The 26,413-nt window shown below is 44.0% G+C and overlaps 1 protein-coding gene and 1 non-coding gene across 5 annotated transcripts in view; one reads left to right on the top strand and one right to left on the bottom strand.

The window, feature by feature from the left end:
* Positions 1–1,684, top strand: part of LOC111763815 (uncharacterized) — a 39,625-nt gene extending 37,941 nt beyond the window's left edge. The window contains exon 4 of the transcript XR_009180477.2: positions 1,555–1,684. This is a non-coding gene — a transcript (uncharacterized protein). The remainder of the gene's footprint in view (positions 1–1,554) is intronic.
* Positions 1,685–2,430: 746 nt separating this feature from the next.
* VPS13B (vacuolar protein sorting 13 homolog B) overlaps positions 2,431–26,413 on the bottom strand; it is a 1,042,333-nt gene continuing 1,018,350 nt past the window's right edge. For all 4 annotated transcript variants that reach the window (XM_071207936.1, XM_071207935.1, XM_058275777.1 and 1 more), the window contains 7 exons: positions 24,742–25,547; positions 19,801–19,977; positions 17,671–17,841; positions 10,810–10,986; positions 8,522–8,624; positions 7,698–7,947; positions 2,431–4,051 (listed from right to left, as the gene is read on the bottom strand). In XM_071207936.1, coding sequence (XP_071064037.1) covers positions 3,803–4,051; positions 7,698–7,947; positions 8,522–8,624; positions 10,810–10,986; positions 17,671–17,841; positions 19,801–19,977; positions 24,742–25,547 — 1,933 coding nt within the window. In that variant the 3' untranslated portion in view covers positions 2,431–3,802. The remainder of the gene's footprint in view (positions 4,052–7,697; positions 7,948–8,521; positions 8,625–10,809; positions 10,987–17,670; positions 17,842–19,800; positions 19,978–24,741; positions 25,548–26,413) is intronic.

The following is a 26,413-nucleotide window of genomic DNA, read 5'->3' as shown; positions in this document are numbered from 1 at the left end:
TTTCATCTATCATTTTAAAATGGTGTGTCCCAAGTTTGATACTCCTCTTTGGTGATTTCTAATGCTTTCACCTTCACCTTTGCATGGGCCATCATTTCTGTTTCTTTGTATGTTTTGTAGTCTTTTGTTGCAACCTGGGCATTTTGATATTTTGTTATCTCTGGAATTTGGGCACTGAAGTGTCTGTTCCTTAAGCTTGTATTTAGGTAATGCTGTGACAGATTTTCTTGAATGCCAGCTTACCAAAAAACAAAACAACCAAAAAAAGGGAATACTTTTCCCAGTCTTTGTATATTGTCCTGTGTTTGTGATCTTCAGAGCTTATCCATAGAGTGAGTTTAGAGAATTGCCAAGGCAAAAGTGTAGGCAATCTGCCATCTTTTCTGTGTATGTACCTTGTCCTGGGGGTGGCTCTCGTTACGGGGCGTACTCCTTAAGCGTGGGGCTCCCCTATGCAGGGGACACCCCTGTGTGGCACAGCACTCCTTGAGCGCATCAGCACTGTGCATGGGCCAGCTCCACACGGTTCAGGCCCGGGGTTTGAACTGCAGACCTCCCATGTGGTAGGCGGACGCCCTATCCATTGGGCCAAGTCCGCTTCCCTGTAATGTTGTCTTTTCACCAGGAAACTGCTTCCTTATGGTCTCAGGTACCACATTTTATGCCCTACAGGTAGCAGTTGCTCTAGGCAGCTGCGATGTTATTGTTCCCCTACATCATTTTGTAGGAGAGCTCTGTGAGCTGTGCCTCTACGTATAGGGCATGTTTTGGGAAACGAATGTCCTGGTTCATTCCCTCAAGCTGCCTGCCACTAGACAGACTGGCACAGACATACATGTACCCCGTATGAGTATGAGAGTTACTCTCCTCCAGAACCAGGATCAGGGACCCACACTGAGATTGTGGGCTGGCTGTGCTCCAAGCTGACAGGATGGAGGAGGGTCCTGTAAGGGCACCTTGAAGAGGTTTTCTTAACCATTTTGAAAGTGTCTTTTTTCTTGATTTGGCACTTACTCTGTTACTGCAGTCCTTTACTTTTTTCCAGGGATCTGAGAAAGATGTTTCTGCCAGTTCTTGCTAGTTGTTCAAACTTCTCTTTCACTCTGCCATCTTGATTCCAGTCTATTCATAAGAATAAATTTTGTTTAAAAACGAACTATAAAAGAAAAACAGATTTGTAGAAGGGAAAAGAATATTGTTTAGAACATATAAGCTTTTTTGTTACTGTTAAGAACAGTATTGGTGTATGAGAGGGAATGGAGGGGGGTGGACTTGAAAGATGAGGAAAAAGCAGCATTTGTTAAATAAAAGTAGAAAAAAAGAGTAAGTTTGGGGTGTGCCCAAGATGAAAAGAAGCTGGTCAGGCTTATTAGAGAGCTTGGAGGAGAATGAACCTAGAGTCCAGGCAGGTTGAACTGGTCTTCTCCTGAAGCTAAAATAAGTGATTGAAGTGTTGGGTCTGCAAGTAGAAATAGTCCTCAGGTGATCTTCAGAGTCATGAAGGTACTTAGAGAATGTTTATCATTAATTTAGCCATTGTGTTTCTCTTCACAGAATTTCTTCGGATTGAGTTCCCTGGATGTTTATCACTGACCTGTCTGTGCTCCTGAATTAAGTAACTTGAATATGTGGGCTATGGAATAATTTCTCTTAATAAATAAATATCAAATACTATGTACTATAAGTTGTTTACTTGCTTTTATTGATAAACAAGGACACTTAAAAGCATCAGGATTGGCTTGGGATTTTAATTGTTTATGAACCCTTTGACAACAGCCTGATTTCAGCCAGTTCTTTAAAATTTTCATTGTTTGAGTACATCTTTGTGAACTCATTTTGTCTATTTCACTTAGGTACTGTTAGGTGCTATTACTTAGTCCTGAGCCATGGATTTAAGGGATCTGCATGCACCTACACGACTACCATACCAGGGATTCTAAATATTGTGTTAGAAGAAGGGAGTATCTTTCCAGTGAAATCTGTCCTTGGGCTTCATTGCTACCATTTGGTAGCCTTGCTAACAACAGGCAAATGAAATAGGTAATTTAAGTTTTTTTAGTTGGCTAACAGTATATGTTTGAAATTTGGAATATATATATAATCCAGAAAGACAGACCTTTTAGTTACTTAACTGGAATTAATGTCTGCTGATGACTTACGAGTGTGTGATAATGTTTTACTGAGGAGGTCTTAGGAGCTTTCTCCACTCTTATCATTGTTTTTGTTATCAAAGTGATACTAAGAATTTTTAAAATTGCCTATTTTAGCCAAAGCTAGTTTAATCAATACTTTTTGCTTTATTAAGATGATAAAAATTGTATCTCATCTTTTTAAAAAGTCATCTGTAAAATCCTTGAGTCCCAGTGATGTGAGATCAGTATTAAACACAGGCATCAGGGACATAAACTCCAGTTAGCAAAAGACACTTGATGTGGTCAATAATGCAAGGCTGTCTTTTATTTTAAATGATTTTTATATAACAATTCCTGGAAGCATTGTGCAAAAACCACAGAAGATACAAGAATTAATGCATATTTACATTCTTAAAATAGTTAACTCTTGAGGTTGACAAAACTCACTTTATTAAATACATGTTACACAACAAACTAATGGAGGAACCATTTTTCATATTTAACCTGAATTGTCCATTAACATTCTTGCTCTCCAGAAACATCTGTGCAGTGACTTCTTATGCCCTACAACATGTGAGACATATGTTAAAGACCAGTGAGCATTTGACATTGTTTTCTTAGCTTCTCACAATAATAGGTAACATGTTACATGTCTAAGTTTGAATGTAATCAGCAAACATATGCTAATTTAATTAATTGGACTATGAGATATTATTTAAGATGATGTCTGGTGATTGTGACCCAGAATTTGAACAAAATCCATCATTTACAAAATAATACTCTGTCTGCTATTAGTGGCTATTTTTTTCCTGAAAGAATAAATTCTAGCAATAAGGAAATCCCATGTATGTATCAGGTATTGGGAATGTCTTCAGGCTTTTTCAAGTCAATTCAGCAAAATAAACTATTTGGACTGGTGTCATTGTTAGGGTTCATGTCAGGGTTCGTGCCTCCCTCCAGTACACCACAGCATTATGAGTCCTGCTAAACTCATTCCACAGGGGAGTTTCAAAGACAGTTTGGATCTGTTTCACTGGTAGAGGCATAAGATTCATGCTAAACTTAACTAGTAAAACACAATACCAAAATGCACCTTTATACTCACAAGCATGTTTTATAAATTTCAGTAAGGAGCAGACTTTAAAGTAGAGCGAGTATACACATAGCAGCTTTCACTAAAAGAATAATATCAGCATTTAAGTAACAGTGTCCTTGCATTTAATTTCAAGAATCCAAACCTTTGCAGGCAAGGCACAGGTGCACCTAGGAATGAAATTTGAACTCTCGTACTCCATTCTAAGGTCCGATTACATTTTGCTTTAGCGCGTTGTCTTAACAGATTTTAATTATAGTGGAAATTTTAGCAAACAGCATTGCAGAACAAATAAGGAATATAGAATCTTATATGTTATATGTGATAAGAATACAACATCAGGTTTCTTTTGCCACCAAATGGGAAAGGTACAAAAAACCTTTTACTGTTTTCAAGTATCTTTCTTTTGTTTGAGGGAGAAAGGAAGGAATCTGAATTTTACAAGAGGCTGCAAAATTACTACGCATGTAACTATAGAGGAATGCTGGCCCTTAGGACCATATTGAATGATAGAGCTAGCTAGGTTTCATTTTCAAAAATAAATGCACAAGCCAAGAATCAACACCTCAGAGGGGGCTCAAGGGAACCCTTTCCTCAGGGCTTTATTTTTCACCATGTTAAACTTACTAATGAAGACCTGAGCAAAATGTGGATGAACAAAATAATGATATGTTTTAACAATGGAGGGGAGAGGCTCTACAGTCACCACAGGGCATGGTGTTTGCACAGAAGAGGATCCTGGGGCCAGATGACAGGATGTCTTTGTGATGTAGTCCACAAGTCTACTGTACTGTTGTTCTGACAATCTCTCTCGGACTCCATCCACCTGGGATCCAAAAATAAAGAATCATTAGTCACCAAACCCTCTTAATGAGACTTGCATAAGAAAATTATTCCTTCTCTTTTGCCTTGATCCATTTGTCATCTAATAAAGCATTTTGTTCATAATGGTGCTCCTTTTTTTTTCTGTTTACCCTGAGATATGGCAATCATAACATTGCAATTTTAACAGTAAAAACCATCTCTACATGAGAATATAGACCAACTTCCTTTAAAAAAGCATTTGGTGTTACATAAATATTCCCATGTATCATTGAAGTTGATAACATTTTCCTCACTATTAAAATATGTCATTGCTCTTTACCAACCAGCCCAGGAACAAAGGAGAAAAATGTCTTTCCTCTGCTTAAATGTGATCAGTATTAAACTCCGCTCCCTGAAATAAAAGCTGTTAGCCTGTCTTTCCCCAAACCTCTTCAGTCTGACAGAAAAGTGGAGAAGAGCAACACTTTCAAACTAGTGGCTTTGGGCAGAATGTTAAAAAAAAAAACACAAAAAACAAAAACGTTTTGAACTGTAACATTCTCTGTTTTTATAAATACTAGGATTAAAAGCCAGAGAAAACAGAAAAACTGGGCAGAGCTAGGGGAAATTTTTATGGAAAAGGGAGGATGTGAAGTACATTTATGGTTCATAAAAGTCTGGCTCATCTTCAGTGGAACTGAAATAGAATTGAGATATACTACCTAAGTTCTTAAGTGAGATTTTGCTGAAAAGTACCCATTAAAGGCAGTTAAGCCATCAATTCTTCCCACCCTGAAATCCTGTTGCGTGTAGTTCTATTTAGTGTATAGATCAAGTGGAGTGAAACGTTTCCAGTATAGGCCACTGATAATGTGAGAATGTGAGGCAGCCAACTGGTCTTTCAGTGTTTTACCTACCGAATGTTAGCAAGACCACTCTAAGAATTATAAACATTTGGATGAGAGCTTTTAGTTCTCAAAAGAACCTATGTAGTTCTGTGTAAGGCACAGAATTGATATCATGAAAGATGTCTTAAAAGCTGCAGAAAGCCAATGAGATGTTAAGAGATAGTAAAAGGGGCTGCCATAGAAATAAAGACATCCATTAGAGTTCAGGCCTCATATTTTAAACTTGGGAAAGAAAATAATGGCCTCCAAAGATTCACTGACAGATGAAAGCTGTGCACCACCAGGCAAAAGTCAGGGCTCTGATGATATCATTTGATGGGGTCAGAATTCAGCTGGAAAGCTTTGAATACACAAAGTCTTAATTGCTCCTCCTGAACAGCAGCACAGGAAAACCCATGTTGTGAGAGGAACCTGGCCAAGGAATAAATTGACCTTCCTGACTCATTTTGAGCCTTTCCTAAGGGATTTCGGTAATGTGCCAGGCATATTAAGCAATTATTACCCTAAAAATGGCTGCTTTTAACCAAGAAAAGCAAATGCTGATTTTTAAAAAATCTGAATCCTGCCATATTTGAATATGCTGAATGATGTCATCTACAAATTAATTCCTTCCAAAATTCAAGGGAGTTGGTTTCCTAGCATCTAAGGCAAAAGCAATAAACCAGAAAAGCTGTTCTATATAAAGATTTTAAAATACTGTTCTTAATTTTCACTGGAAAACTGTAGGTAGGCTTCTTAGCCAAGATTTATTTCTGTGGATTATGTTGGTATACACTGACATGACCACTGCAATTGAAAATTTTCACCGTGTCAAAGCTTTGTCACAGTGGAATGCAGTGAAACACCCACTGCATCTCCTACCTCCTTTAAAATACATTGGAATATGGCACTCAAGTGTTTCTTTAAAACAGAAAAATACTAAGTTAACATTTAGTTCTGCAGTTAGATTGCCCTCTGGATGGGTAACCTAGGATTAAAGGGGAATTACTTTTTGTTTCTTGTGAGGCGAAAGGTTAAAATGCAATAGATAAGGAGAACCCAGAATCTGGAAGTTGAAGGTACATTGGCTATCTACCCTTTTTTGTCCAGTGCCAGGTGCTGCCATGTATGCTCAATGTCCCCCTAATAGACTGGCTGCTCTCAGTTATCTTTCCCACCTCTGTTTTAGCTGTGCCTTAATCCTGACCCTCTTTCATTCCTAGACACTAATGGAAAACCAGTGTTGAGGATGGTCTCCTGAGTGCCAATGCTGCTAAGTCAATAGTCTCAACTGGTCTTGGCAACTCCAGGGGTGGTGATTCCAGCTCTCATCTCAATGCTCCCTAGAGAAGCAAGCAAGTCTCCCCTCCAGCTATGATGATCCCCCACAGTACCCTTCTCAAACAGAAAAGCAAAAGTGGGAAGGATCACAATTGACAGTAGAGACACTTTACCAGTAAAAGATGAATCTCTAGTTCTAATAGTTTAAGATCTGAACTATTTCCCAAGCAGCTAAGGAATAACGATGGTCACAGATATTCCTTAGGGTCTTGGAGGTTTCTCGTTAAGGACTAAGGACTTGAAGAAGATGATACTATACTCTGCCAAATCCTGTAGCCAGATCATTGCTGCTTTATTGTCAACTGGATCAGAAGATTCTGGCATAATAAAGTCAGCTTGGACATCTGACCTCTGTTTATTCCCAGAAAGTCATCAACTCAAAGCAGCAATGTAGTCCTGATGCCAAGTCCCAGCTTAAAGCCTGACTGATTATGATCCAAGAAACTAGAGAAATCTCAGGAGTTGTGGTTGGCTGACTTCCATCTTCTCATAATTTTACCCAAATAGTGGTGTGAGGGAGACATAGGTTCCCATACTAGGAAGAAGGTAATGAAGGAATTGGACAGAACCTGCTGGAGGCAGGTTTGCTGTCCTTTGCTGAAGCCACACAGTCCCCAGGTTAGGATCGGCAGGCCCCAGCTTGCTACTGATTCCACATCTTCTAATGTGGAAACAGATGTCTGCATCTTAGGTCAACTCTTAGGGCCCCATGGATTAGGTAATGAAGCAGGAAAGTAGAAGTAGAGAGCACCTGCTCACACTGAGCTAGAATGCAGGAAGCTCGCTCACTATAGTCAGTGCTCATCCCTGACCCTGAGCACCTATTATGTCCTCACCTGAGCATTTGTTGCCATATCAATGTATGTTTGATCAGGAGTCTGCACCCAGCACATCTTAGGAGCTGTGGGGCCAGGGCTATCCCAAGAGTCTAAGCAGCATTCCCAGGATGTGCCCTGGGGTAGCTTTTCCCATGGGAAAGAACAAAGAGCTATAAAACATAGTGTGAGATCTGTTCACAAGACTTTTACTCCTGAAGAGTCAAGAGTTGGGAACAGGATGAAGGATGGGGATGAGTTAAACCTGTATGGTTTGTGAGCTTGCAAAAGTCTGTCCACTCCAGTACCCCAGCCCAGGACCACCATGCCATGTCAGCCTTGTTCAACTCACAGGGCAGCTTAGCCCCAGGCCGTTGAGTTCATCTGGCCTCTGGCTGGGCTCCCTTGTGAAAGCTACGTACGCACCCCTGGGTGGGAGCTTCCCAACACCCTACTGCAATGGCCCCTGGCCTCCCACATTCTGGTGGTCCCTGGTCTGGTGGCTTTTCTAGTGTTCGGCAGCCACTCCAGAGGCTGCAAGCTCGTAAATGCCCTGGTAGCAGCAATCACCCCGTACCTCGCCCTGGCTAAGCCAGCCCTGGTGACTAGGTTTTCTGAAACGCACCTCCACCTCACAGGCCACTCTTGGCTGCTTGAGCTGCATGACGAGCAGGTTATTCTGCTTGCTGTCCTGTGCACAATCGATCTCTGTGATGGGGAAGGCCTGCTGCTGTGTGTCCTCGCTGATGCTCACCACGAAGAGCACTTCGGAGGTCAGCAGCAAGCACCCTTCATGCTCCTGTCCTGAGCCCCTCACCAGAACCACATCTAGGGCCATGTGGACTTCTGGTCGGCCCAGAGACTGAAGCATCTTCCTGTTTAAAAGGAGAAAAGTGGCATGCGATGTCAGCTTTGAAAAGTATTTATCATACGCGTTATTTGTACCAAGGGTTGGGACAACTCCATACAAAGCTCCCTAAGAACAAAGGGTTCTCCCCAATCTGGTTATTAATTTTAGCTTGAAATGTAATTGTCACTTTAATTCCCAAACTGATTCCAGTTAACAGAGCCTGGCTTCTCCTTGGGATAAAGATGTCCCTTGGCTCTGGTAGGTTCCTTTACTTCCCATAAGAAATGTCCCAACCTTGAATGAGAACCTGGGTTCCATAGAGAAAATCTCAGGTCTTTTGCAGTACCAGGTTTCTCTGCCAGTGTGTATGTGCTCTCTGAGTGAAAAACCTGGAACCAAGGAGTTCTGCAGCCAACCCTAATCTGGAAACAGCAGCCTTTTCCTGTCTCTCCAGGATGCCCTTATGCTGCCTGCGATGCCAAAAATGGCTGCTCATCTTGGGTTCCCTTGAAAGCATGACCCATTAGCTCGAGAGCAAGCTAGGACCTATTAACACACAGTATAGATGGAAAGTGGAGCAAGTGTCTAAATAATTTTACCAGACATATTTGACATGGCTATTTGGAGCCTGGTCAGCATGTAGATCACTTGGCTGATAGCGCTGTTTGGGAAGCTGCGAAAGTCCAGCTCCATATAAAATACCTGTGGCAAGAGAAGCAAGGGAGTTTTACTAGTTGTTTTCTGGAAAACAGTTTCATGCTACAGTGATGTCATCTGCTTAGAGCCATCCATAAAATACTACAGATCCAAAATGATGTCACATCTTTGGAAGCAAGTGTATAGATAATCATTAAACATTATGATGCTCTTAACCCTGGTGATCTTATGTTAGATACAAACTAAAATATGAATAGAGGAAATGAAATGCTCCGGAGAGTAATCAGTCCTGAACAATATCTTTCACATCATTTATAATTTATGTGTAAAATAAAGTCAGTCAAGATTGTTAGTTAACTTCCTTGCTTAGTATTAAAATACTTCCCTATCTGTGCTATAGCTGGTCAAAAAAAAATCACACACATGGATACACACAAAGGCACAGAATTTGCCTAGATACAATATTTAAATGCTAAGTGACTTAATCCAGCTGTTGAACACAAATCCATACATGTTTATGAGCCCTCTTGGGATTTCCGGTTTATTACATGCTCTCCCTGGTGCCAGCACCAACTGAGGGCACCCAGCAGCAGCCACACAAGCCCCCAAAGAGACTCTCCAGAGTCAAAGATGGTACAGCATGTGCACTTTCTGAGGGCTTGTAAATGTTTATAAACAAGGCATAGTCATTAGACCAAGAGTTAGTGGTTTATAAAACCTTCAGTGCAGTAATAAAAGTTTTACAAGAATGATGGAAACCCAAAAGGCCCTGTGAAGCTCTGTTCTGAGATGCTCTTACATAAGGGAGAGTTCCTCAGTCCTGGGAAACACAGTGAGGGACAATGGCATTTTCAAAACGAAAATAATTTATGAAATATGAGTTTACCTCACTGGCATCTCTATCAAAAGGAATGCTGTTTTTTCTGCAAATTATTAATGTGTAAGCATTTGATAGGCAAGGTTTGTACTTTCTCCACTTACAAGTTAATGAAAATTCTGTCAGTTTCCCCGTGAGTGAAAATGTCATTCGCAGAAGGAGAAAGAGACAGAAATGAAGAGGCAGAGGAGTGAGTGGGGAAAAGCAGAGGAACACATGTTCATGTCTGTGTGGTCTCTAAAGAATTCTCTCCGGATGGCTGCCTGAAGTATGGGCATTTGTCTCCCACTCCCTTCCTCGCAGACACTTTTTTATGCCCCGATCTGGCTGCCTCTTGTCAGATCTACTGAGGTGCAGGGTGACGTGTCCCACAGACTTTATGGCCAGATGCAGACAGCAGAGTGCTCATGTGTCTGACAAACAGGAGGACCCTCCTGTAGTTTGTGATTCTAGCTAGATATTGCTTCATGACCAAAATGTTGAAAGTGATTTTAGGTAAAAAAGGTAACGATTATAATCCCATGTTTATTATAAGGTATTTTAATGTTTTCTGACAAGAGTACAGAAAATAATGATGAGAGGAGATGTTTTCTCGCGTACATGCCCAAGTGTGCACATGCATGCGTCAGGGAAAGTCCCTAGGTGTTACCCCACCCCACCCCCAAGTACCCACAAGCCCAAGTTCCCTCCAGCGGTCTGCTTGGGAAAAGGGATTTTAGTCGCAGACCGTGTGCCTCTGCTTTCATGGGCCAGGAGCCTCTGCCTGGCTGCCAGCGGCGGTATCCCAAACCCAAATGTGTGTGCGTATGTGTGCACACACTCTCTAAACAACACACCCACTGTAATGTAAAGGGAACTTCCTGCCTTATAACCTATCTTTCCTTCCAATTTTCTCACAGGAAAGACAGATTCTTTTAAAGATTTATTTTTAGGAGGCACCAGTGATTGAACCCAGGACCTTGTACATGGGAAGCAGGTGCTCAACCACTGGGCTACACTGCTCCCAAGACAGAGATTCTTTTCTCTTCTGAAGCACTTTCTCTGTACTGTCCTCAACCCCGAAGTGGTTACTTTTCAGTAAAGTATTTTTTATTAAATGTACTATAAAAAGATTCGAATACACACATATACTGAAATTACTAATTTTCTGGTTCTATAATTTTATCGTTTTATTCTTAGTATAACTCTTCTCTTTGTGTAAATAAGCAAAATGAGGTGAAAAAGAAAGGTACTATTTATCTATCTTATTTTTTACTGCTTTGCAAGTGAAGGTCTAGATGAGCTCAGAGAGCCCTTGGGTGTAACAATGCAAACTCCTCAGAGGTTCTGCGCGGGCCTGGCAGTGCCCCTTACCGTGGCCCGTCTGTGACACGAGCTCGGCCGCTCCCCCTACGGGCTTCGTGAGCACCCCCATGAGGCCCTTCCCCACGCCGGCGAGAACGCCCTTGGCCTTGTGTCCTGCTGAAGCCTGCGCCTCCGAGGTTTTCTGGAAGTTCTGCATTGGCTGATCGACTATACCAGCAATTGCACCTGAAACAACAAAAGCTCCCAGTAAGGACTTAAAATCCTCAGAAAAGGAAAACCTTTAATCTGAAACACAGTGTTATTTGGATTGGTATGAAACCCCACCCTCATTATCAAGTTCTTTACCATACATTTACTTACCAATTATCTAAGCACACTGCGCTAAGTTAAGACATTTATTACCTTCGTCAAAACACAATATTCAGACTGGGTTTGGGCCACCACAGTCAGGATCTGTGAAGTTTAGTTCAGAATTTAACAAACGTCAGACTTTTCCAAAGTGTCAACCACACACCTTTCCCCAGAAGTTAGGCAACACACTTTAGGGCGGAGAGCTAACAACTCCTTAGGAGGAAGAGACCCTGCTCAGCCTCATCAATTTTCACTCAAACAGGAGGAAAAAAAATTGGCAGAGGTCAGCCCCTTTCTGTGTCTCCACTTTTTAATAAGAGCAAGTGTTGATATGATAATTATTTCTAATATAGCTCACCTATCTTCAGTGCTTACTATCTGCCAAGGACTTGTCTAAGAACTTTAACTGTATGAGATCATTTGACACTAATAATCCTAGGAGATAGTCACTGAGATTTTTTTTGGTTAGTTTTTATTTTCTTTTAGGAGGTACTGGGGATTGAACCCAGGACCTTGTACATGGGAGGCAGGCATTCAAGCACTGAGTTATACCCACTCCCTAGATAGTCATTTTCTAGATAAGGATACAGAAGCACAGAGAGGTTAAGGAGTTTCTTCCAAGGTCACACGGCTGTTAGGAAGGGGAGAGAGGAGTTAAAACCCAGAGAACTTACAATCTACTCTCTTAACCACAGAACTCTTCACTTTTCCTGTTTATCAAACTCTGCAGAGAAGGAGGTTCTTCTCTTTAGTTAATCTTGGAAAAACTTCTTTCTCTCATTTCATCTGAAGATTGACCACTTTAGAAGAGCTACAAAACTCTGCTTTCGCTCCTCTCTGCTGTAACAGTTTTACCACAGGGCAACCACTTCATATACCGAGCTCGGAAGTGACTATAAATGAGGAACCCCTCAGCCTCTCCTTGTGGATAGGTCCCTCCTCGTTCCTCTCTGAGGTACCAACGATGAGATCTAGAAAAGCCCTCACCAGTTTGATTTTCTTTTTTCTGATGAAGTAGAAGTTTCCCTAACTCAATGAAGGGTAATATTTTTATTACAGTTCTTGACAGAATTCTCTGTTTTCAACTCAAACCTGCTAGGATTAATGAAAATGCACAATCCCCCTGGTAGCTGTCAAATCCCATTACTCCAAATGTCAGTAATTCTAAGTCTCCTGGGGAAGCAGAGATTTCCAGGTCTCAGTTAAATGACCTGCTAATTTCATGCAATATTCCATTGAATAAAATCCTAGTAAAACAAAAGGCCAGCTCCTTCAGGTCAACTGTTAAGGGAATGTTCTCCCATGCAGATTCCATTCCTCCAAGTTTTGACACAGCCATTTACATTTATACAGGGACAGATGAATAATGACCTGAGGCGACAGGCCCCGTTCTGGCCCAGCCCAATGCTTCCCAAACCTCCCTGGGAAATGAGTTGGGTAAGCAGAGCGAGCTGCTCCTGGCTGGCCCAGGCCACTAGGGCTTTCCGGCTGAGGATTGCTATCTGGGCACCCTGACACCCGCTTCTGGCACTCGGACTTTTTTAGTCTGAGAAATCTGATTCTCTGCTCTCCATCTATAAGATCTGGGATCAGGGGTTGGGAAATATCAATGAAACCAGAGACATGGGTGGGGGTGGGGAAGGGGCGGCCCACCATCAGCACAAGGGCAGACAGGAACCCTGGCATCTTCTTTTCCAATCATTTCGTAGCAGAAAATCCAAAGTAAACAGCATCAAATCAAATAATACAGCATTTGTGATTTCATGGTTGAATTTCTGTAAAGCAGGGGTTTTAGCCTTTTTCGTTCCACGGACTCCTTTGCAAGTCAGGTGAAACGAATATAACTGAAATTTATTTATTGCATATATTAATGAGTGAAGGAAATGCTAGATCAGTTAGAGGTCAGAGAAAATAAAGATAATCTGATTTTTCTCAATTCAAGCCCATGGACTCCTGGTGAAGAAACCCTACTTTAAAGGGTTTCCAGATTTAGGGGTAAGAAAACATTGGGGTAAATAATTACAAATTCACCAATAAATTAAAGTATTGCCATTATTTCTCATAGAAATTAAGTCTCTTAAAATTGAGTTGGGGGCCTGGGCCACTTCGTTCAGAACCTTCCGCTCCCCTGAATGTGCCAGGCATAAGCTGGATGGGAACGCCGAGCCCGGCCCGGCAGCGATTAAGCGCAGAGGGCTCTGCCTTCTACGTGCTTACGTGCACACAGGTGACACTCCCCTTTGATCTTCTGCCTTCTCCAGCCACTAGCCGCAGTGGAGGCTCCAGTTATGTGGCTCTGATAAACTATTTGGGCAACCAGGAAAGTAGGAAGCCTGAAGCCCCTGACAAGGCATTAGAGTCGAAGGCTGTGAGAAGGAGCTGCCAGACCGCAAGCCCTGGGCTCGGGCGGCACCGGGCCTCCATGTCACACACACCAGCACCTCCCTGCTCACCAGGTGCTGGGCGCATGGCTCTCTGTGCCAGTGACCTGTTGAGCAGGGGGCCACGGGAGGTCTCAATTTGACGATCTCTTCAACCCTGCTTTGAGAGAGGCAGCCTCCTTTGGACTGCAGGAAGGATAATCCAGCTAAACCCTACGGCTGGTAAACTATGTACTGTCATATACTCAAACTCTGCTCTAAGGCTTTACATAGTGGAAACCGATCCCTAAAATTGTCTGTTGGCACCAGGCTCATGGGTGGGTGGCCACATGGAGATGGCTGTGATGTGATGGAACAGGGCAAGGAAGGAGGAGCCTCAGAGGTGAGCCCTCGACAGAGCCTGTGGGCTGGGAAAAGCGGAAGTTGGGGAGGTGTTTCCTTCTGCACGCTCTGATTATAGCAGGGGCACTCCTTTGTGAAGCCAGGGGAAGGAAGGGCCCTCCCTTACCTCTTCCACGACTTGCTCCCCGGCCTTAGGCTATAAACACTTGGTCTCCGATCTATGCAAGTTCCTGTCTGTGTTGATGCCACACAAACCACAGTTTGCCAACCTTTGTAGAGGCTGTAATTTTGATTTGGGCACATTTTTGCTACAGCAGGGGAGGCACAGGCCTAAACCAGAACCATTCCAGAGACAAGGCGACCAGAGTATTAGGCATTCCAGCTCAAGGCTGTTTTGACCAGAAATGATTCCTAAATTCCCGAATCACTGCAGATAATCTGCTAATGGCAGATAATGGCAGCAGAGAGACTGCTCCTGAGGGCCATCTCTTGGCATGCACACCTCTTCAGTGTAAGGGAACCCTGGTTCACCTGGGAGAAGAGTGGGTCACAAGGTAATTTCTGATATCCTGCCTTTGGTATTCATGAGAGAGAAGCCCTGTTTGGGAGGGAGTGTGGAGTATCCCCGTGACACAGAGCTCCACTTCCTCTCTTAGCTTAGGCTCCAGGGCCTAGTAGAAAGTGTGGGTGCTGGAAAGGGAACGGATTTGGTAAATGTGGGAAGGCGGGTCCCAATCCTGCAGGCTAAATGGAGGTTTTCCAAAAGTGACTGTTTTGGGAAAACTGTTGTGGAGCTCATCCAAAAGCCTCAGCAGCATCTTTCTGCCAGCCGACACTTGCCCTCACTGAGCTGGGGCGCTGTGGCACAGCATGGCAGCTAAAGGCGTCCTTGATTTTCACATGCCTCATGACACTCTACAGTGTTCCTGCGAGGGAGAAGCAAAGATAAGAAGGCACACCAGACCCACAAACATTTGGGGGAAATGTGTCCTTCCTTTACTGGAAATTTTAATTATCTAGTCTCCCCACATCCTGGCTGCTCCCAGGCCTGGAACCCTCCAGGGACGGGCAACATGGTTGAAGGGCCTAGAGCTGGTCCTTGCTTATCCTGTGCTGGAGGTTTGACCTTCATCCATGCCTCAGCGGTGAAGAACAAGTAAGGTGATGATGTGAAAGTGCTTGTCCAGCTGTTAAGTCTTCTAAGCCGCATACTTAATGTTTCTATTTTATAAAGGAAGAAACTGGACAACTAGAATTTCCATTTTACTACATGGATTTCAAACTACTGCATGCTAATAGCTTTAATTTCAATTAGGTACTTAATTGCATGTGGCTTTTTTTTTTTTAACCAGGGCTGGGGATTGAACCCAGGACCTTGTATGTGGGAAGCTGGTGCTCAACCACTGAGCCACAATGGCTCCACTGAGTTGACTTTTTTGTTTGTGGTTTGTTTTTAAGGAGGTACCAGAGATCAAATTCTGGTCCTCCTATGTGGGAAGCAGGCACTAAACTGCTTTGAGCTACATCCGCTTCCCACATGTGGCAATTTTAAATACCATTTCTGGGGATGGATTGAATGTGACCAGTTTATAACTTCAGGCAGAGGGTACTTGGTTTGGTCCTACTCTCCCTCTCTTCTTGAGATAATGCAGAAATTATGTGGGATACAGGCAGGTACTTGAACTCTTAGAGGAAAGAAAGCTGATTTGGGCCATATTTGAGATGCCCACTGTGAAGGAAAATCTCTAAGTCCAGAAATGGACAAGCTGCCAGGGTATGTCCTGGACTAGGAATGGAATTCCTGGGGGTCCAGGATCAGGCCCAATCAGGATTACACAGAGGAAGGGTTTACTTCATCCCAGAATGCACAGGTTTTTGTAAATTACCAGAGGGGCAGAAAGAATCCAGCACAGTTTTCATGGACAGACTAATGGCTCCCTACCCTGGGTGAGGGATATACGGTACAATGATGACAGCAAACAGCAAAGTTTTATGACTTTCTACCCTGTTCAATAGGAGTCAAGTGTAAAGGGGAGGAACTGTGAAGGAGACTCGTGGCTCCTCACATAACTGATTTTGACCAGTAGGCATGATTTTATGCAGTAGACACTGGTAGTGGCTGTGGACTGCGCTGGTGGGAAGAGACTCGACCCCTCAGGCTAGATGGCAGGCAGGGTGGACACAAGCTCCTCTTTCTGAGCTCCTCTAAGCCCCAAGAAGAGCTTGGGTGGATGGAAGGGGGCTCTTGTGTCCAGAGCCGAGGGCACTGAGGCCCAGAAGTTTCCAGAGTCCCAAACTGTGACCTTGAGGCTCCCAAGATAACCTCATTGTCACTTCCTTCAGTTAGAGCAACTTAATCCACTGGACCAAAACTAAAGCAAAAATGCTCCTATCATTGCTCAAATGTCTTTTTGCTGGGATGCTCTTTGAAACCAGACAGCTCCCACAGTTCCCACGCTCCCTTCATATCGTAATGACAGGTGTTTACCCAACACTGACTTTCTGTGACACAGGACTAGCCATCATTTCTAATTATAGTACTGCCAGCCCCATTTATAAATAAGAAGCCCGGGTTCAGAGAAAATAAGAACTTGCACAGGGTTACAGAGAAAACACTTGGCCACCCGAGCCTGGGGGCTGCTGGCTCTTGAGGGAGGTGATCTACCCACCGACCCCTCAGACTACCTCAGAGGAGTCACCATTGCTCAGGGGGTTACTGAGCCAAAGGAGAGACTGCTCCCTGCTCAGCATTTTCATCCCAGGTCATTATCTCCCCAATTTCTAGGCATTATCAAATGACAGTGGCCCATACCATTGAATGTTCTTACTTAAATGATTTCCAGTAACTTAATCTGAACTTGTAACATTTTACTACTTCCTCCCAGAACCTCAGCTGGGCTGTGGTTGCAAGTTGAGGAGTTGTGCATAGAACTGAAGATTGGAGAGGGGACAAATCCTTTCAAGCTCATCTTGTCTAACCTTTGCTCTGTGCTGCTTTTGGTCACTTTGATCTCTGTGAGATGCATATTCCTTCAGATGCACGGAAGGAATGCTGCCAAGCAATACAGTTTCAAATTGCTTTGCAAACAAATAAACAAGAAATATCCTAGGAAAATCCTGCTCTGCAAAATTTCAGCTCTGAAACTTCCTTTTTATAAATTTTTTCCAAAGCAATTTATTTTCAAAGATTCGTAATATTTCAAAACATCCATAGCAATCTTCACCTCTACTATCCTATCTGGCTGCTTGACAAACAATAAATTACTCTGAGTTGGGCTGATCCAGCTCTTTAAAAAAAAAGAAAAAGAAAAAATAGTCTCCTCACTGAAGTTTACATGACATTTGCACATTGCTCAAGTGCTTCTCAAACAAAAGCAAGCATCTGCAATATCTATGGTAGCAAAGACGGAGCGAAGGAGCAAGTGCTTCACAAGGTTTGTCTATTACTTTGAAAAGGAAACAGCTGCGTTCTGCTGACCTGGTGTAGACACGGCTACACTGGGGGGCCTCTTAGGAAATTAGTCTTTGCTTTGGAGAACCACATTGAGGCCAGAGACATTTCATACTAGAGGCGAAGGAAGGCGGCGCACACGGGTTGCACGGGTGCAGCTCCTGGGCTGGCCCCTCGCAGAGCCGCAGAACAGCGCTGGAAACGGGGCCCTGTTTTCAGGGCCTCACGGGTTGGCTGGAGGAACCAGAGTGAGCGCCTCATCTCTCTGAGCCTCTGCTTTAGGTGCAGAGAAGGTCTCCAGGGAGAACCCAAAGCCAAGTCTTGGGAGATCCCGCATCTGAGGCTGTCGCAGAGCCAGAGTGCAGAGCGACAGGTGCCCCTTACCTAGCAGGCTGATGCCCAGCCGCGACAGGCCCTGGCGCAGCCCCTCGCCCAGGCTCTCCGGGAGCTGCCGCCGCCACTCCTCCTGCCGGTTGTAGTGCTCCTCGTCCAGCGAGAGGCGATCCATGTTCCGGGCCAGGCTCGTGGCCAGGTTAGTGATGGACGTGAGGGTACCTGAGGGCACAAGAAGGTGTGGGTAGGCCTGCTTGTCACACGGCACACCCCGGAGGGTGGCCCTGGGAGGGGGAGCACGTCCCCAGATGGTGAGCAATGGTAATTAGAAGCCAAGAGAACACGAGGCGGTGACTGACACTGGCTTGTGAGGGAGGTGGCACTCTTCAAAGTGGCAGAAGAAACTCTCTTACCAGAAAAATGCCTAGAGTCTCACAGGAAGCTATCATTTAATTGTCAAGGCTTGGTCGAAATAGTTTTGAAGTCCTCATTGAAGCCCAGTTTTGAAGGTTAAAATATGCTCATTCTGATCTTAAAAGTTAAGGTTATATTGCTGAATTTTTGATAGATTATAGAGAAATGTTTCCACTTAAGGAATAAAATGTTTCCTCCTTCTTACTTCAGTCATAGTAAAGAGAGACAATAAATGGTATCATTTGTCATTCTGAGGAAATAATTATTGTGCCATAGAGAAAACACGTGCAATTTTGACATTCAGGATCTTAACTGAAAAAGGTGAGGACAGTAATAGGAGTAAATCACTTGGAAGCCACGATTCTGTCTGGTTTTCCTAAGAAAGGCTATTTTAGCATCTTTCCCGGAAAAAGTCATAATTCCCTCTGGCAAGTCTGCATATATCTCAATGAGCAAAATTGAAAGTCATCCACGGACACATCTTGAAGCTCAGGAGCTAGCTCATCTGTTACTGGACATCTAATTTCAAGAAGAAAGGGCAGATGTCATTTTTGTAACCGCACCTTGACCCATAATCTAAAAAGAAGAAAAATAGCACACACATATACATGATACTCACAAACCAGATTTTGATTTTGCTAAGAGGACAAAACAAGAGCAAAAAACATTTAGTGAGTTAGTAAGCTAAAATTACCACTGAAGTTCAGTTCAAATTAGCAGGTGCTGGTTGTCTTATTTCAAAATAAAAACAAAACAACAGAACCACAAAGATTCAAGTGTCAAGAGTGCTGAGAACTCCATCTATGATGCATCCGTGTGAGTTCCTGCAGCTCAGCTCACAGGCCTCCCTGATGATTTGGGGGCTGAGGGGAGTGGTCCTTTGCATTGTCCATGGAATTCATTTTTACTGCTCTTGCTGATCTCTTGCCAGCCCTCCCACCCTCAGGCTCCTCCTTTATGGATCATGGATTCTCATATTTCAAGCTTGACCGAGGCTTTCTGAGATGTCCCCTCCTAATGGAATTGCAGCATTGTTCACAGTAAAAGGCCCCTGTGGGGGGAAATCCCTTTGCCCTCTATTCCCTGCCTCCTGCTAAGAAGAAAAGGGGCCCCAGGTGGCCCTGGTTAGTTCCCAAGTGACTACCAGCGTGACCAAAATATCATCGAACACACACACGGGCACAACGATGATACACTCCTTCTTGGGGAAGCCTGGGTTTTCGGCGGCCACAGAGCAGTGAGGCCTCTGTGTCTGATGGTCCATCTGAGCCACAAGATGGCACTGTTTACATGGCGTGCATGCTAGACAAAAGTTGGCTGCTCTACCTCCAAATCTGCTTCCCTGTCAAAATGTATCCATATACTTCCAAAAGTTATGACAACTGTATCTACATTTTTAAAAAATGATGAGGCAATACAGTGTAGGATTTCTGATGCTTAGCAGAAGTCCTGAACACCTTTAATATTTCTGTATTTATCACATGGAATAACAGTTGAGCCAAACCTTGTTTTCCCAGTGGGAAGTTTAAAATTCTGAAGTTTCTGAAACATTTTCACACACTACAGGCAAGCAGTGATCTGTTTAAAACATAAGACATTATATATGAGCTTTGTTACAAATCCAACATTTCACTGCAAGCTAACATGCCAAACAAAGCTAGAGGCAATCTGAATGCATTTAAAAGTTTAACATATTCTTTAAAAATAAAAAATAAAACAGGGAAGGAATGAAAATGAGGTATTATTACAAGGAACCAAAATAGCTACCTTTGGAAATGTGCTTTACAAATGACGTTGTCCCCCTGGAAACGCCACTCACAAAGGCTCCTGGGCCTCGGGTCAGCCCCTCGTACGGGAGCCTGAAGAAGTCGGCGACCCCATTGCCTATGCTTCTCACCAGACTTGCCGGGCTGCCAAGGATTTCCAAAGATCCAACCACCCATCCTGTAAGGGACCAAAGGGAACGGGTTACTGAAACCTTAAACACAGCGTTTTCAACATTTGTGGAAAAGTGACCCATTTTTCCTGCAATTCATTTTTCACACTAGAATTGAGAATGTAATAAGCTTCTTTGGAGCAAAATATGGGAAATAACTCATTCACTGTGAATTCATAAATGGCAACCGTTCATACTTTATAAATCAAAGTGATCCTTTTGGCAGCCTCACAAATAGCTTTAATATGACTTCCTTGCCTGAGCAACCCATATTCCCACTAAAAGAGGTCCATGTGCAGGAATATGTGCCCCTGCCAGCCTGATGAAAGGAGGCTCCTCGGTCTGCAGGCTTTTGCCTGCTCTGAAGAAGTTATCTTCACAACCTACAAGGGGCAGTGGGGACACCAGAATGAGGAGGAGATGCCTGGTCAGGGGGAGGCCAGATGCTAAGTGGGGTGTTGCAAAGGGGATACAAACTTCTGACAAGGATGGAGAAGTTATTTTTAATCTTCCCCAGTTCTACCAAGCTGAGTGCTTCCCTTTGGAGCAGAGCTAGAGCCAGACAAATGTCTCCCCTTCAACCCGAGCTTCGTTGTGTAAACATCGGTGACGTGGACATACTGATTAGGTTAGCAAGAGGGGAGTGTTCCCAGCGAACGTCCCAGGAGGACAGCTTTGGATCTGGTTTCCTAGTTAGGCTGGGCTTGCCAGGAGCTGGGCTGCTCGGTGGCCTGACTGCTGTGCCTGTGGCCTTGTGGGAATGCGGCTGTGGTGTGGAGCCCAGGAGGCCCCCCTTCCCTGCCTCCCCAGATCCCACATCTGGGGCTGTTGGCCTAGAGGCCTGGAGATGCAGGTAAGAGCCAAGGGCCAAGGGCCCATGAGAGGAGGATTCTGGAAAGGCGGCTCCAACCTGTGGGAATCCACTGACTTTCTCGGCCTTGGGCTGACAGCATTCTACCAGGAAGGTCACGGAGACAGGACCCGTGAGGGTGCCATCCCTCCCTTGCCAGCAGGTTCTTTGGGGAGAGTCTGCTGACAAGTCCAGAGGATTTGGAAGGTGTAGGTGGAAGAGCCATGCCAGGATCCTGAAGGGTTCCTAAGCCTAGCCCAGACTTAGAAAGGGACAGTCTTACACTCTGTGCTCACCCTCCTTCTCTGCAACATTAGGCTGATAACACTAGAGAGTAGTTCAAAGGAGGGAAGAATTTCCAGAAGATGAAGAGTATAAATGGGGAAGCCCTACAGGGTGCTCGGCATTCATTTCTCTTGGTGACTGTAGGAAAAGTATAAAGTCTTTTAAACACAGGTTAGCCAATTACAACTGAGGTCCCATGTGGGGTCAGTGATGGTACTAGGCACAGGAAATAGGCAAAGCTGACATGGAGTTACCCTGTCTCATGTCTCACAGTCAAGCAGGAAGAGGGAGAAACTGAGGTTCAGAAATTAAGCCCATTGCTCACAACCTCCCAGCTAGTTAGAGGCATAGGTTGGGTTTCCAACTCAGGTTTACCAGATCCCACTGTGCCATAGCCCACTGTGGCAGTTTGAGATTATTTATGAATTCCAAAAAGAGACATTATGTTTGTAAACTGATCTCTTCCTCTGGGTTTGCTCCCCCCCCTTGATTGTATTAGATTCAGCTGAGATGTTGTTGACTAAATTATGTTAAGATTAGGGCTTTGATTCAACCATGTCAGTAGACTGTAACTCAGATTAAGTCCCCGTCCCCTTGGTGGGCTGAAATAAATGGCATTCACTGAAGAGGACACAGAAGAAGATACACAGAAAGAAGAAGTTTCAAACAGCTGAAGTCCCAGGAAGAGAGAAGAGCCCTATGCCAGCCTACAGCTGAGATTGGAAGAAGCTGGACCCATGGACCTAGGAGAAAGAAGGAAGGAGAGACCAGGCACAGGTCACCTGCCATCTGCTTCACCATGTGGCAACAGTCTTTGGTGAGGAAGTAACCATGAGTTAGACAAATAAACACCCTTTATAAAAGCTAACATATTTCTGGTACTTTATATCAGCACCCCTTTGGCTGACTAATACACCCACCCACCCTCTTTCTGTAATCCCTGGCTGCAAACGCTGGACAGGATATCTGTGGGAGGTTATGGTGTAGTCTTCCTTGGAGTTGCCTCTCTAGGGATAAAGAAACAAAGCAGAGTCTCTTTAGCTGGAATGGTTTGTTGTCAGGTCCTATCTTAATTCTCCTTCTTGCCAAAGATTCCAAATACAAATCAAGAAAGGAAAGTAGCTGTTGCCCAGCGAAGGCCACTCTAGGCTGGGCCCATTCAGGTCATGCGATGGGGAGAGAGTGGGTAGAAATGACCAGCCTGGCCTCCTTGCTCTCACCCAGCCACTGGGGGCCCTTCTAGCTCTTCATAGCCACATGAAAGGCAGGGTTGGGAACTTCTGGATTTATGGCCACTGACGCCCAAAGCCACCGTCTGATGGCAGGGCTATGTACCACTTCTCTGTGGCATCTGAGCTGACCAGAAAAGGGCAGAAAGAATCCAAAGGCACACATTCTTTAATTATTTTCCTTCAAAAGCTAATATCCCTTTTGCTTACTCATTTGGGAATTTTGTTGGGAAAGGGAGTCTGGGACCTCAGGAGAGGGACCTCAGGAACTCATAAAGTCCACATTCCTTCCTTCAAATAGGGTTAGTCATTCATTTTGAATCCCTGCTTATTTCTAAAACCTCTTCAAGAAAGTGACTCCACAGACTTCCCTGGAAATGAGGTCAGGGTATTTTCAACCACCACAGCCAGGAACCTTCTGTGGCAAGTCCAGTGAGGAAATCCTGACCCATGTGAGATGTGGCGGCCACTTGTTCACTCCCAAGCTGTCACTCTTCCTTCATCGACCTGCTCAAACATTCTTGTTAGGACTTTTCTCCCAGGGGACTGGTAACCTCCTGCCATCTCCCCATTTCCCATCCTCCAATCACTACTTTCCTCCAGATATTTTTCAAATCGTAAGAGGGTTTTAGCGACATAGTTTCTGATGGCTCTACAAACTTGGCCCTCTATGCTAGAATTACTTGTCTCAGTATATAAAGGGGTTGGGACAGCAGTTTAGAGGACTTTTAGGTGGATTACAAAAAATCCAAACAGAATGTTCTCGTGAAAGTCTCATTAAAGACATAAAACAAAACAGAGATCATTTTTAGCACACAGGCTGCAGGGACATGGCTACTCAGTGCCACAAGCTGGAGTGCCTTTGCCAGCTCATTACATAGATGGTGCTCCCACATCTTGGAATTTGTGCCATGGCCTGATGGGAGGCTTATTCCTTCCGAGGATTCGGAGCAGAGCTCAGCAGCCCACATTCCTGCTCCTCATGCTAAAAGCAAAAACTGCTTGTAAGGGTAAGTTTCTGGAATTGCTTATAAATATACCCATCTATTAAATTTGAAATGTTAACTGCTTATTTTTAAATGATTTCTTAGCAAGAGGGAAATGTTTTCTTCATTGCTGTGCAAGCTATTAAAACAACAGTTCTGGCAGGAACCTTCCCCTGATCTTGTCGTTTTCAGTTTAACAGTTCTGGATAGACGTAGTAGCTCTATGAATTTTCATTATGGAGAAAATGGAATCCTAACTATACGGCAGTAACATGGGCCACTTACTGCCATAGCATATGGGAATGTATCCACCAAGTACAATGTTACAAAGAAGTTAGAACAGAGGTTCTTTCCTTTGCTGCTTTGAGAAAGAAAGATTTCTACATTCTTTACTGGAAAGCCTGTGAAGGCCAACCCTGGATGGTGTTCTTTGCTTGAATTCTTGGGAACATGAGGAGCCAGATTATCAAACCAAAAGTACTTTAGAGTGAAATCGGGTCAGGAATGTGTACTTTGATGCTAATTAGTGTAAAGTATGCTGAGACCACACGGTCTGGTCCGTGACACTCAACTTTTAGCTCACAATGCTTCCCAAACTATCCTTTGTACTCCTACTCAGACCACCCCCTGCAGACTTTTCTGGCCAAACTGAAAAGAGAAACCTTACTTCCCCAGGGCAGCCCCTGAGGAACACTGGCCTAGCGTCCTGTAGGAGGCCATTTGCCTGGCACCAGAGGGTGTGAGGAGCAAGGACTATTCTTTCTTTTGGGCTCAGGTCTGTGGAGAGGGTGAGATAGCCAACAGTCTCCTCTATGCACTCTGTCTAGATAGGCAGTGCAGCCCTGAACGAGCAGGGGGCTTTCACCTGCATCTTACTAATGCACAAAATCCTCTGGATTTTCTATCTACAGTTATTTGTGGGCTGTAATGAAGAAAACTGACAACTCTAGAAAATGTGATTTCTTTTGGGCCCAGGAGCTGAAGGCTGGGTTAGTTTTCCTGGCTGCGCTAATATAGAACCTTAGACTTAGAAGGTGCTAAAAAAAAAGTGTTTGCTAAGTTGAATTAAAATTCTGTTATATAACTAATATAACAGCTACTATTGCTTGAGGGTTTTTAAAATGCCAAACAAAATGCAGGGTACTTTACATCCTTTCATCTAATTCTCTCGAAATCTCGAAGTCCATTTTATAGAGGAGGAAACTGAGACTCAGAGAGGGTCAATAACTTGCACCAAACCTTCCAGGGAGCAGTGGCAAGTCTAAATTTAAACCCAGTTCTTCAGACAGAACCACAAAGTCCACGTCCTTTACTTCTCCCCACATTGCTCCCCTAGTGTCTTAAAGGAGATAAGGTGCTACCCAAAGCATTTCATCTTTGCCCAGGCTCAAGCTCATCACACTTGGAGCCTGGCACCCTCACCTGCTCTGAAAAGCGCCCCAGCGGCATAGTGCATGGCCAGGACGTGGATGAGCTGCCGGGCAGTGGTAAAGATGGGCCCTCTCTCAAACACTGAGAAGGAGAGAGGAGTGTGGTCGGATGCTATGTACAGCTTGAGGGAAGCATGGATACTGACGAGGAGATTCACTGGTTGTATCACGAGTTTCCGTAACTTCACAGGATTCACCAAGGCCCTGGCGTGCTGTCTGACCTGCAAGGGCAACTCCTGTTTACCTCCGGAGAGCACCTTGGAGTGACTAGCCAGCCTGCTCTTAGGAAGGTAGGTTTCAAACAACGTTTTGATGTAGTATACAAATGTATCTTCTACATACAACCTGGCGGGTTTCAATTCAAAGCTGAACTCGTTAATATCGAATACGAAGCTCTTGCTCTCAGTTAGGGTGATATGAAATTTGATAAAACAATTTTCCTTGTATTCTTCCAAATCTTTGCTGGATACAAGGAGACTGTGCATTTTGAAACACTGAGTAGGTTCTGTTTTTTCTCCCTGGCAGACTAACACAGCAAAATGGAAATTGGACTTGTTATAAAGCTGGTTGTCCAGCTGCAGGTCCCCACAGTAGACTTCCATGCAGTAAAGCTGGAAGAGTGCAGCAGGGGTCTCTTCTCCAGGGAGGTGGCTAGCCCCTGGAGCCATCTGGAGAAAAACGTTGTCTAGGGTGAGTCTCAGAAGCTCAGATGATGCTTTGTGGTGGGTGAGGTCATCGAACACTGCCAAGCTCAGTTGAGTGATGAACATTTTAAATGTAACAATCTTTTCCAGCGTTCTGGAGGAGAAAAGGAAAAGAACATTATTCCCACCTCTACTGTTTTTTTCTCTTTCTTCCCTCTCCTCCTTCTCTCTCTCTCTTTTTTTATGACAGTGCCTTATTAAAAAAACTCCTGATGGGACAGCGGATTTTCAAAAGAAAGAAATAAGAACGTAACTTTCAGTACATTGGGTCTAGACAGAGTAGTCATACTCCAAGAGGACTGGAAAATGTTCCCAATGTCATGTTTCTGTATGTGTTTCCCTTATCGACACCAGATTTTTATTCCAAAATCCCTCCAGTCTTTGTGCATTAATTCTCAACCATAATGAACACAACAAGGCAGAAAGACATACATAAACTAACGAAGACTCAGGCAGAACACTTACCATGAACTCCCACCACAATTGCCCTTCTAGCAGCATCTATAAACCGAGTACTACGCTCTCCCCATCACTTCTGGAGCTGAACTGCCTGTGCTCTTGTCTCGGGGGAACCCCTCTATTGTGCAGTAAACCACTCTGCTCCCATCAACTCTAGGAAATCACTCCAGCAATTCACCCCTCTCCTACATCACATTTTTCTTCTTTCCTAGATCATTACTAACAGCTTTTAAGCATCATGCTCTTTCTCCTAACTTAAAAACATCTCTCTTGTAACTCTACATCATCCTCTAGCTACCATTCATTTCTTTGATCCCCTTTACGTAAAAACTCTAAAGCATTTTCTGCACACTTTGTCTCCTATTTCTGTCCTTTTGTTCTCAAGCTTGCTGCAAACAGGCTTTTGGCCCTCACCCCAACCGGTCTACCCAAACAACTCCTGTCAAGGTCATCACTGACTTCCATGTGGCTAAATCTAATGACGGATTTTCAGTTTTCTCC

Source organism: Dasypus novemcinctus, chromosome 14 (assembly GCF_030445035.2).
Source record: "Dasypus novemcinctus isolate mDasNov1 chromosome 14, mDasNov1.1.hap2, whole genome shotgun sequence".
In the NCBI taxonomy this organism is placed as follows: domain Eukaryota; kingdom Metazoa; phylum Chordata; class Mammalia; order Cingulata; family Dasypodidae; genus Dasypus; species Dasypus novemcinctus.
The sequence above is the reverse complement of the archived record's forward strand: the minus strand, read 5'-3'. Positions and strand labels throughout refer to the sequence as shown.